The 12303-nt window shown below is 40.3% G+C and overlaps 1 protein-coding gene across 8 annotated transcripts in view; it reads left to right on the forward strand.

The window, feature by feature from the left end:
• The window catches only part of LOC146310615 (ryanodine receptor 3), a 148688-nt gene that overhangs the window by 56616 nt on the left and 79769 nt on the right, over nt 1–12303 (forward strand). For all 8 annotated transcript variants that reach the window (XM_084741868.1, XM_084741872.1, XM_084741869.1 and 5 more), the window contains exons 15-21: nt 2113–2208; nt 2537–2655; nt 4834–4967; nt 6442–6683; nt 7662–7854; nt 11054–11270; nt 11353–11457. In XM_084741868.1, the coding sequence (XP_084597994.1) occupies nt 2113–2208; nt 2537–2655; nt 4834–4967; nt 6442–6683; nt 7662–7854; nt 11054–11270; nt 11353–11457 (1106 nt within the window). The remainder of the gene's footprint in view (nt 1–2112; nt 2209–2536; nt 2656–4833; nt 4968–6441; nt 6684–7661; nt 7855–11053; nt 11271–11352; nt 11458–12303) is intronic.

The raw sequence follows: 12303 nt of genomic DNA on the forward strand, positions 1-12303 counted from the left end.
CCAGAGATGTTGTTTGAAGATGAAGTAGCTGTGAGTGTGGTGGTTCAGTGATGATGAGGAACTGTGCTGACCTGGTATTTAACCAGACATTTACAGACGCCTCACAGTGGAGGATTGAATTGTGAGGGTGCCAGAAATCAGATATGAGCATGTACACACTAGTGGCGTAATTCACACTTGTGATTTCACAGTCACAGTACAATCTATATCTGTTCTTTTGACAACAGAGCAGCATCCAGTTCAGTTCAGGGGCCTGCAATCGATATGAGACAATATCATTTGGCAGTTACAAATACAAGCTGTCAGTAACAGGTTTGATGGCAAAAGTCAGAGAGGTGGGAGAAGAGTTAATACAGACAATCAGTTCCCAACAGTGCAACAGGGTTGTCTATGTGAAACACAAAATCATCTCTAACTTTCTTGCTTCCTCCCTTCACACAAGGCAAACAATAAAATTATTATGCTTTTCTGACTGACATGTAATCCCTGCTGTGAGAATTTAACAGATTTTTGTTGCTGTGCCTAATTAACTTTCATTCTGTCCCAGCAGCAGTACAGCCATACCACAAGTTGTAGCTTATAACTCTTAACTGGCTTTACAAACTGGGAGCTAATAAGCCTACAATACAGTGATATTACTGTGTATAAAACTCTATTTTTTTTGTTGCTGGGAATGCCGACTTGTAGCACCAGGTACTCCTTAAGCAACATACTCATGTCGGAAATGCAGGGGAAAAAAACAGACTGCAGCGACAAAGTTGTTTCCACAATGAAATTCAAGTCAGTTAAACTGTCAAAACTTTGTTATATCTTCATAAAAAATCTGATACAGACATGTAGCTGGGGAATTTAAAAATAAAGGCTGTCTTGAATATGATGATAAAGATCAGTGTTTTCACTTTGCATTGATCGTAATGGATTGTTAACCACTGAACTGATGTATTGATCCAGATCAATGGCTTGTTACTCCCTTTGTATACACACACAGACAGCACACACCATGAATACCCCTTCTCCAACACTCGCTAACATACTCACATTGTAGGGAAAAGACTTAGTGTTATGTAGCCCCCTGCATACAAAAGAGCTTTCCAGTTTATGTGATGTGCCTCCAAGATCAGTCATCACACACACCCCACACACACACATACACACTCAAAAATGTCTGGTGTCCCCTATTGGCCAGATGGCTTTTTATCCATTGAATGTCAATTCTCATCATTGTGCTGTTTTCTGTTTTGTTTACTTGTTCTTGCTGTGCTCTTTGTGTTCCTATAGCACACTGTCATCAGGCCTGCGTCTGCAAAATCACTTTAACCTCTTGCACTGGGAACATATGCTGTGTCAGATAGAGACGCATCTCACTAAAGTGATCTGGCAGGAAAAATAGATATTTCTTCTGTGCGAAAACACTGCTGTCTTCGTCTGTAGCTGATGTTTGGCCTCAACATTTCCTTCACCAGTTGTGACACAAGAGATGCATTTCCGAGCAGGAAATTGTGACATAATTTCTTACCATCATGTCACATTCCCAAGAAAAGAATATGGATAGCCCATTTATGATGTGTGTATGTGGTGTGTATCTTTCACCCTCTGAAGCCCCTCTGCCCTCCAAGTGTGTCCTTCACACTCTTATTTACACTGATTTCACCTCCTGGCTCATATTAGTGTTCCAGCCACGTCTCGCTCTTCCCCCGTTCCCTCCTCCACACACCTGCTCTGGCGCAGCGCTAAGTGGATTTGGGATGCCTCCCTCCTTTCTTCACTGTCTGTCTCCGTTGGGTGACCCTGTCTTTTTTTTTTCTTGCTAGGACGTATGTGGGTGTGTTTGTCCCTGTGTGTTTATGTCTTCCTTCTCCTTGTATCATTCTCTCCCTCTATGTAGCATCATCCAAATTAATATGCATAAGGGTGTCAAAGCGGAACCTCTCTCGTTCCTTGGCTTTCGGCGTGCATTTAAGGTGTCCACCTTTGGGTGACATTGTTTTTGCTGTTGTATTATAAGTGAGATTTGACATTGTGCTGAAGGGGATCCATTAAATAACTTTGAATAACAACTGTCTTCTTTCCTGTAAAATTTGACTCGTGCACACTTTCTTTGTTCCCCCGCAGCGGCGCTAATTAGAGGAAATAGAAATAACTGCACCCAGTTTTCCAACAACCTGGACTGGCTGGTTAGCAAACTGGAGAGACTGGAGTCATCGTCAGGTATGCTCATTACCATTCTCTCGTTCATGTACTGAGCCTCCAGTGAAACAGCATTGTGAGACAATTTGCATTCAGCTTCTTTAATGGTAATTGAGCACTCCTCAACATGGAGTCATGAGTCTTAAAAGATATAAAAAGATGATGCTGCATGCTTAAAAATTCTTTACATACCTTTACTTTTTAAATGTATGATAAAGAATGTAGCAGCAGCAGCAATGCTGCGCATTCCCTGTTCATCTATGCGGACTGGATGTCTCTGATGAGTGTCCTCTGGTGTTTCTTTCTCTTCTGCGGGTATTAACTAATTGATGAATTTGCGGCTGTGCAGGCATCCTGGAAGTTCTGCACTGCATTTTAATTGAGAGCCCTGAGGCCCTCAACATCATCCAGAGAGGACACATCAAGTCCATCATATCACTGCTCTACAAGCACGGACGCAACCACAAGGTGAGTGGCAAGGAGTGCTGCTACGGTGGAGTGTTACTCTGGGGCATTATCTCTGCTGTGATGTAAGATAATGACACATCTGAGCTTTACATGTTTATGTACAATGTGGTTGAGGTGAGAGAATGTTGAATGAACCCAAGTAAGCATAAGGGTGAGCATAAGTTTTGGGTCTAAGAAAAAGACAGAAGTAGTACAACAGATAAAATAGCCAAATAAGCAAAGTAGAGAAGAAATAGAGTAATAAAACAATGAAATATAGTATATTCATAAAGGAATAGACATTTTGGGAAATATGCTTTGCCAAAACCTATAACTAAAACTATATAGTGGGTTTGCCATTTATAGTGCTGTCTGAATGTATACTGAAAGTTATTTTACCCTATATAGTGGGCTCAATGTATCACACATCCGATGGTCACTAACCAAGCACTATATCCCATGAGGCATTGCACTAAAAGAAAAAAGACGACAGTGATGTTAATAATGGCGCAGAGAGTGGTGTCCAAAAGAGTTTCTTCTTCTACATGGAAATCCCTAGATAGTGAGTAGGAAGTGGTGAATGAGTGAGTGATTTCAGATACAACTCACATCAATTGTAACCTAGCTAGCTAGTGTTTTGCTAACATTAGCTAAATTAAGATATGACTGCATGTGTTTACTTCCCTTTTATGGGTCTTTTCAAAACACACAGCATATCTAAGTACAGAAAACTGGACAGGAGAAAGTTGACGAAGGTTCTGTTGGGTACTAAGCTTGGTCAACTGTTACTTGAGCACAGAGAAAAAAAGAGCAGAACATAAGAGGAGTCAGTTAGCTTAGCTTATCTTAGCCCTTAAGACTGGAAAGAGGGGCAAAGAGCTGCCCTGGCTACGTACAAAAGTAACTAAATCTGCCTGCCAGCACCTACATCTTGACCAATATATGTAACTTCCTGAAATCTCCCTTTTTTGCCTGCCAACTGCCCCTGACCAAATAGTATGCTGCCTTAAAATGGAAATCAAATGAACTCCCCTCGTGAACGCAGTTATCACAGCCCCGTTTGAAGACAACAGTAGTTTGCCACAGAATTCCCTTGAGTAAGCAAACTATCATTTATAGATTTTGGATTTTGTATGATTAAAGAAAGTAGATATAATGTTATAACATTAATTATATGATGACCTTTAGAGGTGCTGATCTGTAGATTTTGTGAAATAATTTGGAGAGATTCAGGCTAGCCATTTCCTCTGTTTCTGTTCTTCATCCTAACCTAAGCTAAGCTAAACTAAGCCAACCAGTTTAGCTTAGCTCCACCTTCCTTTTTACCCAAAGACATGAGAGGGGTATATATCTTCTCATGTAACTCTTGGCAAGAAAGCAAATGAGTGTATTTTCCAAAATGTCAAACTATTCTTTGAACCTGTGTACTGAAATAACAACAGTAACTTGGATGTTGTCAGAAACTTTTAGTCAAGCAAGAAAGCACACAACAACCACCAAAAGTGCCTGTTTATCTTGCATCCAGTCATCTCCAGTTCTTTCCTCATTAGGCTTGCCAAAATGCTTCACTGGATGCACATTCATTTCCATAACAGTTCCCTTTGGGCCTCTTTGTCACCTCTTCCTCTCTTTAGCTACTAATTCATTGTGCTTACCTTCTACCAGCATACAAACTTCCATCTTTGACAGAAGGCTCCTGGGGGTTTGGTGGCCCTGTGTCCTCATCATGAATCAATCAGTTTAACAGTGAAATGAGATCAGGAGCAAGCAGTCAGCTGGCCCGTGTCATAAATCAGCCTGGATGTATCATTTTGCAATGGAAGCGGGAGAAAAGGGCCGATGATAAAGCGTAGTGTGTTTTGGCCAGTCACCCTTGGCTGAGCTTCTCGGCCAATTTAATTCTGTGACTTTGTTAAGCGAACATCAAAGGGATATTATTGGACATGTTTTTGCCCCCAATAAGCATCTCTGAGTAATCATGCAATGGTTGTGTGGAAAGAGTTTTTCCCTAGAGCAACAACCTGGAAAGTGATTAGGGCCAGAGATAATAAGTCATTTCAGGAGAGGTATGGATTCATATCCAGGGTTTAATAGGGCAAATGAGGTCAATGTGTAATCAGTTTAGGGGAACTGTTGTGCTTCTTCCTCTCGATGTTGTTGCTCATTTTTCCCCCCTGGTGCCTCCGCTTTCTTTTTTAGATTCTGGATGTGCTCTGCTCACTGTGTGTGTGTAATGGCGTAGCTGTGCGAACCAATCAGAACCTAATCTGTGATCACTTGCTGCCCAAGAGAGATCTGCTGCTGCAAACCCAGCTGGTCAATGATGTCCAGAGGTTAGAAAGCCATCCAAGTACCACGCCTCCTTTCAACATCACGCTTTTCATGCTTTTTTAGATTAATCCACATTTTAAACTTACATGTAAAAATGCAGTGATCCAAAGTGAGGTACCACGATCTCATTTGTTACCAAGTGATTAAAGTACTAGTCTGTGATTGGTGTACAGGACTAGGTTGCACCAGCTACTCGTGAATCTTTCACTAATTTGTGTGTAAAGTACTTTATTTGGTCAATTAGTTGTTGACGTGACATTTTCAAAGTTGAGGTATGAAGTGCTGTTTTTGTGAAATCTTCCCAGTCTACATTATTATTATACACGTGATGTCCGTATTAACTCCTTTACTCTTCAGTCTAAACATCTTTATATATTAGCAAGCTAACTTTGTCAGTTGGTACAGTTAGCTACACAACTGTTGTACCTTGTAATAACTGAGTCTAAATATGTTTTATTTCTGTCTAGCAACTAGTTTGTGTGGTGCAGCTTGTTCTAACGCAGTGATGTGGCAACCTCTACTTTTAAACATCCAATGTGTGAGAATTACAAGGATCTATCTGGAAAATATGGCAGAAATGGAATGTAATATTTAAAAGTAGATTTTAATTAGTGTATAGTCACCTAAAAAATAAGAGTTGTAGTTTCTTTGTGACATAAATGGCTCATTCTAAAGTAACAGAGTTGAGTCTGCCATTTCCAGCACCGTGTTTCTACAGTCGCCCGGAACAGACAAACCAAACAGTGGCTCTGGTGTTTTTTTGTTTGTTTGTTTGTTTGTTCGTTTTTGAATGTGTAAGTTTTGTGGTGACAGTAAGTTGTCCTACACACTTGGATGGACAAGGTGTTTGCAGACTACCTTAGATTGTGTTCTTTAAATACTCACGTTATAACAAGACTCAGTTTGACTGTACGAACAGCTGGTGTAACTGCGTCCAGAGCAACAACCAGTCCATTGTGAGTGAGTGTACATGGTCAACACCTAAAACTATATGTCAAATACAGGCCATGTACACTTAACAACAAGGTCTTTAAATTGCTTTGTGGACCACATACGCTCAGCCACAATGTGTTGGTTTGGCCTATGAAACTCTGTATGTATACTGATTTTGTACTTAGCATATAAATCTCCTTTTATTTTGCATTATCTTTTGACTGTAGACTTTCTACAATGAAAAAGAAGTATTTTGGTGAGGGTGAGATCATTTTAAGTCAAATTTTATCTCACAAATCTCTTTGGCTCATTTTCTTGCCCTTAGAGAAATGATCTACTTTGCTCTGCTTTGTTTCAAGATATCGACAGTTTTTAGAAACTTCCTGAACCAAATATATTAGAGGCAAATTGAATTATCTTGTCCTAAAGCCGTATTTTTTTCATTAGTTTTCAGAAAAAAGAAAACATATCACAAATGAATATGAGAACATCTAACTCCCTCTGAGGGATAACTAATGATTTCATTTTTCACTTCATTGCCAGTATGAGGCCGAACATCTTCTTAGGGGTAAGCGAAGGCTCGGCTCAGTATAAGAAGTGGTACTATGAGCTGATGATTGACCAGGTGGACCACTTTGTGACCAGTGAGCCCTCCCACCTGAGGGTGGGCTGGGCCAACACTAAAGGGTACGCTCCCTACCCGGGAGGAGGAGAGGGCTGGGGAGGCAACGGAGTTGGAGATGACCTCTACTCGTTTGGATTTGATGGACTCCACCTCTGGTCAGGTCAGTGGGAGGAAGAAAATTCAGTGTTTCTCTGTGTGTGTAACTCAGCTCATGATGAGTGGGAAGGAGGGATGCACACCAGTATTGGAGAGATTCTGACCATGAAAAAGTACAGTTTGTGGGAGAAAATACTGGCAGACTTGTAGCCATGATACAAAAATAATATTTTAATAATTTACCAAGGTTTTGACATGACAGTAGAGACACGAGACACAGGTGTGATCCCTGATGGGGAAGGAGTGTCCTTAATTACATTTACACATTGTGTGAGGAAAAAACATTTTTGCATAGATGAAGATTTGTAGAAAAACAGAAGTAAAATATGGCTGAGGACAGAACTAGAGGGAAGACATCTAAGTGATTGTGCACTTTAAACAATAAACTCTATATACTTGCCCAACAATGATTTTTAATACAAAATACTAATTAGGGACCAGGGTGTTTAGGGCTTATATCCCCCCCAAAAAAATCATCTTATAAACAAGAACATCAAAATTACCCCCTCTAATAGGCATATTTTTTTTTCTGGTTTCTTCACTCCTCCTATGACAGTAACTGACCTGTGTCTCATCCTGTTTTTAATGTCAGTTGAGTTGTCATGTCCTTCAGTACCCCGAGGAAGACTGTCATGTGAAAATATTGGTAAATTGTTAAAATATTATTTTTGCATCATGGCTACAAGTGTGCAACTTTTTTCTCCCCCAATCTGTAACTGGGCTCATATCATAATAAGCTGATGTATTAAAGATGAGTGTTAACCCTGGGCTACAGCCAGGTTGTGTCTAGACAGAACCAGTACCCTGCAGGGACGATCTCCTTGCCCAGAGTGTGTGTATCTGTGTGCATTTTGTGTGTTCAGTCCTGTTTGTGTGTGTGTGTGTATGTGTGTGAGAGACGGATGTGATCTGTGCCAGCATCACTCACTGGGTCATATTTCACATAACTGTGTGTGTGTGTTTGTGTGTGTATCCTAACCAGGTCGTATCCCGCGGGCGGTTGCGTCCATGAACCAGCACATCCTGACCTCAGAGGATGTGGTGAGCTGTTGTCTGGACCTGGGAGCTCCCAGCATCTCTTTCAGGATCAACGGACAGCCTGTTCAGGGCATGTTCGAAAATTTCAACACAGACGGACTCTTCTTCCCTGTCGTCAGCTTCTCAGCAGGGGTCAAGTGAGTGTTTATTTGTTTGTCTGAAATTCCTGGATGATGAATGAGCTAAACAGAAGCACAGATCAGGCGAGACAGACACGCTCAAGCCAAAAGAAATATGCAGCGGCGCCCTGTGTATACCGAACACCTACACTCACACAAACACCGCCTGCATGAAATCCATCTAATCCACCTACTCATTCTGGTCAAAATTCATTAATCCTCAAGCCCTTGAGATTGGACACAGGTAAAATAGGCTGGCTTCATGCTCCGCTCTGTTGCCATGACGACGACAGATAGCGTGATTGACAAGACTTTAAAATGGAATTTCAAGCTCCAGCGGTTTTTCCACAATTCCTTGATTGACTCCGACTTTGTGGAGCAAAGCGGTGTTTGGCGTTAGCAGCTTTTTACTCCTTGAAGCACAGAGACACCTGACACCGAGACACCAGTCTGATTTTATTTGGTCATGTAAGCCACTTGAAAGTGAATTCAATCTTTATTGCCTGGTGAAAACTAATTCTCAGAATATATTACATCGCATCTGATGGCGTATGAGCAGTGGAAAGGGAATTGAGAGTTGGACATGATTCAGAAAATTGTCTCATAGAGGCATCATGGTTAAAGCAACATGTCGTTGTCTGTCAAAGATGCTGGAATCTCCTGTGGCCATTTAGACTTTGTTTCATCTGCGAACAGAGAGTCTGTATTGGCTCTGTGAGGCTGTACTTTGACACAGCAGTACTTTGAGCTAAATGCTAATGTGAGTATGGTATCATGCATATATATAACCAGGTATAATGTTTCATTGTTCATCTAAGCCTAATTTAGCACGTCAGTATGTGAACATTTCAAAATGATCATTGTCACAAAGTACAGCTGAGGCTGATGGGAATGACATTAGTTTTGCAGGTGGGACATGTTAAAGTACCATTATGCAAGAGTTGGTATTTTTTGAGATTTGGATTTTGGAATTCAGAGTACAGCTTTCCTCATTTAAAAGAAATTTTATTGATTCTTTAAAGACATAGTCCCACATCCAAATGTAAACTCAGCGGATGCTTTTTTTTTTGATGCAGTTATTCTCTGACATCTTGGTAAAAATACTTGTTTGTTTGAGAGTTCTATGAGAAGATCGATTCCACTCTCACTCGTATATATGGACAGCTGTACACTTGTGTTTGTTATGATTCCATTACTTATGAGCAAAAACTAGGGAGTTGGCAACTTTGCAAACACAACCAAACTAGTCCAACAGCAACAAGGCCAGCTTGGCATCTGTCTTGCTACCTTCTAATTTTGCACAGCATAGACTCCTCCTGCGGCCACGAAAAACTCCTCATCGCAGTTCCAAGGTGGTAAACAGGAACCTGCATGGCTATCTAGCTAACTAGCAGCTTAAGCATCAAGAGGCTCCAGAGAGTTGATGCAGGGCAGCCAGAGGAAAACGGAGGGAAAACCAGAAAACATTTTTTCCATAAAATATGACCAGTGACATAGTTCGTGGTGTATGACTTAGTGCTGTGAAGTGTTACATTACAAGTCAGTGTAGCATCAAAATGATTTTGAATCATTGCATAATGTTGCTTTAAAATGATTTAAGGATGACGCAAGATAAAAAGTCAGGCAATCACCAAAGTTTATTACAGTTCATCCTGATGGGATATGAATATACCCCCTATACCCAGCTTCAAGAGGTTTTTCAGTTTGGAGACAACAGAAATCACAGTTCCAGGGGTGGGAGTTGGCACGCAAGTGTCAATCTGCTTTAAGAAATTCCCCTGTACAGCAGACATTGCCACTGCCAACCCCACCGTTTGCTTGGAGAGTGTGTAGACAGCCATCTTTATCCTATAATACTGCCAGATGTTTCTTTTTACAACTCGAGCATTAAAATCGAAAAGCTGTTACAATTATTTTATGCAACATAACATTAATTTTATAATAAATGATCTAAAAATCCCCAAAACTAAATTTGTCAGCTTCTATTTCATCTCTTTCTTACTGTTGATGGTTTACATTTTATTTGGTAAGTGCCACCTTATAACCACTCTTGTGTGGATAATGACACCTCGCGAGCTTGTACTTGAACCTGACCCAGTGAACAGGGTGAACATCTCCACGGATTTAAACGTGCCAGGAAATGACAGCCTCACATCTTTCACTGCTCAATAATTGAGGGCTGCAGTCAGAATGGGCTTGGTTGCGTCACCACTACTACTTGAGTAGCTATTTTTGGGTGGCCTCAGGAGAGCCTCTTCACAGTGATGGCCTGAGACGCTTTTTCCTTTTTTTTTTTTTTTTTCCAGTCTCAGAGCTAAACTTGTCCCTGTTAGAGCAGAGACTGGAGCGGATTGAAGAGGAAAAAGCAGTTACATTTAGCCGCATGGTTGGTTTTATTTTCACTGGCTGCTTCGTTCATTAATAGCTGTCTGATTATGACTTATGATTAAATATACAGTTTATATTTACACACACTTTAACCCCCATCAACTTTTTTCTCCTACATGTTTAACGTATAGAATGATTCTCTACTTGCACAATATAGTGCAACATATATCCGTTTAACAAGCTGCACCTCTGCTTACTGCCTTTTAAAGCTACAGTGATGTTATCTTTGCCTACAACTTTTTACAACTTGGATAACTTTTTCTTCATTCAAACTTCAAAACAAAACACAATAGAAATCAACAAAAAAACATCTTGGCTTATCTTTCAGCTGTTCCAACAATAAGCACCTCATGTTGCTTGGTCAAAATAAACCCTTAATTCACTGCATTAGATGTGAAAATATTCTGGCTCGACACGCTGTTTCTCCAAGCTGCTTTTCTAATAACCGACCTCCAATTTTCTCCTCTCCCGTATTTTCTCATCTCACTTGGTGAATTAAGAGTTTGTTTCAACTAAACCAGAGTTAGTTCATGTTGAAGCAGTGGGAAAAAGAGCCAGGATGTTTTTGGTGTTTCTTTTTTAATGGCTATCTAAGACTCTGTGGTGATAATCAAAAAAAGACAAACGGTAAATACTTTTAACAATGTGTACCAAGCTAAGAGTGAAAAGTGAAGTCACAATCTAAAAGCTGAAAAATCAAGGTTGGAGGCAGCGATAATGTTACTGTTAAGTTGACAGGAAGTAAACATGGATATGCGTAGCACTATATTGTGCAAGTAGAGACTAGAATAAGCCAACAGATTATAATGTTATTATGGTATTTCATTAGGGTACGTTTCCTGTTGGGCGGTCGACATGGTGACTTCAAGTTCCTGCCTCCATCGAGTTACGCTCCATGTTATGAAGCCCTGCTGCCGAAAGAGAAGATGAAGGTGGAGCCGGTGAAAGAGTACAAGAGGGATGTGGATGGAGTCCGAGATCTGCTGGGCACCGCACAGTTCTTGTCTCAGGCCTCCTTCATCCCCACACCTGTTGAAACTAGCCAGGTAAACTAACAGGAGAAGATCCTTACGACAAACATGTCAGTGCCCTCCCACTATTTAAGTTTTTACATCCCTGTTTCCCCAGATTGTCATGCCGCTTCATTTAGAGAAGGTTCGAGACAAGTTAGCTGAGAACATCCATGAACTGTGGGGCATGAATAAAATTGAGCTGGGATGGTCGTACGGCAAGGTGAGAACTACGCAGATTTTTCTTCTATGAAAGTTTTGCAGCAAAATCATCACTCTGGTTTCGAAAATAAAAGCATAACCCATACATTTTGCCATGTTGTGGAGAACATTTACACATTATCTTGACAGATTTTAGTTAAATGCCAGCTTAAAGTGCATTCGTTGTTAGCAGTATTAGAAGTGAATCATCAAAAGCCTGTACGTCATCTTGCTTTCTCTTTTATAATTTGCGGTTCACACCAAAAAAGAGGGTAAGTGGAAAGAACACATTTTACCATTTTCGATGCTTTTCATACCATTCATTCAGATGATTCATTCCAGTTTGTTTGTAGGTAGCAGAGTCATTGTGTCTGTGTTTTAGTATAAGTCATAAACTACAAAGACTTGTTTCACCAAAGGGCAGAACAGGGTGTTTTGGCAAATTCAGCGCAGCAATAAACCAAGAAGTGAGCATGTACTTGTTCTTGCATTGTTGTTTGCATTTAATTTCTCCTATTGTAAAAGACATTTTATTGATTCTTTAAAGACATAATCCGTCATCCAGATGTAAACCCAACACATGCTTTTTTATTGTTGTCTGACATTTTGGGAAAAATGCTTGTTTGTTGAGTTATACCATATGAGAAGATCAATACCACTCTCTTACCTTAGCTTAGCTTATGATAAGTGCTTGATGCTGGGGAAAATTGCTTGGCGAAAGTAAGGTTAGATGTTTCCCTCTTCTACCAGTATTTATGCTAAGCAGCTTCATATTTATCTCATCTTCTGCTTATAGCTTCATAGTTAATGTACAGATCTCCCAACAAGAAGGTGAACAAGTGTATTTCCAAAAATATTCCATCATTCT

Source organism: Lutjanus erythropterus, chromosome 18, assembly GCF_056507025.1.
Source record: "Lutjanus erythropterus isolate fLutEry1 chromosome 18, fLutEry1.hap2, whole genome shotgun sequence".
NCBI lineage: Eukaryota > Metazoa > Chordata > Actinopteri > Lutjaniformes > Lutjanidae > Lutjanus > Lutjanus erythropterus.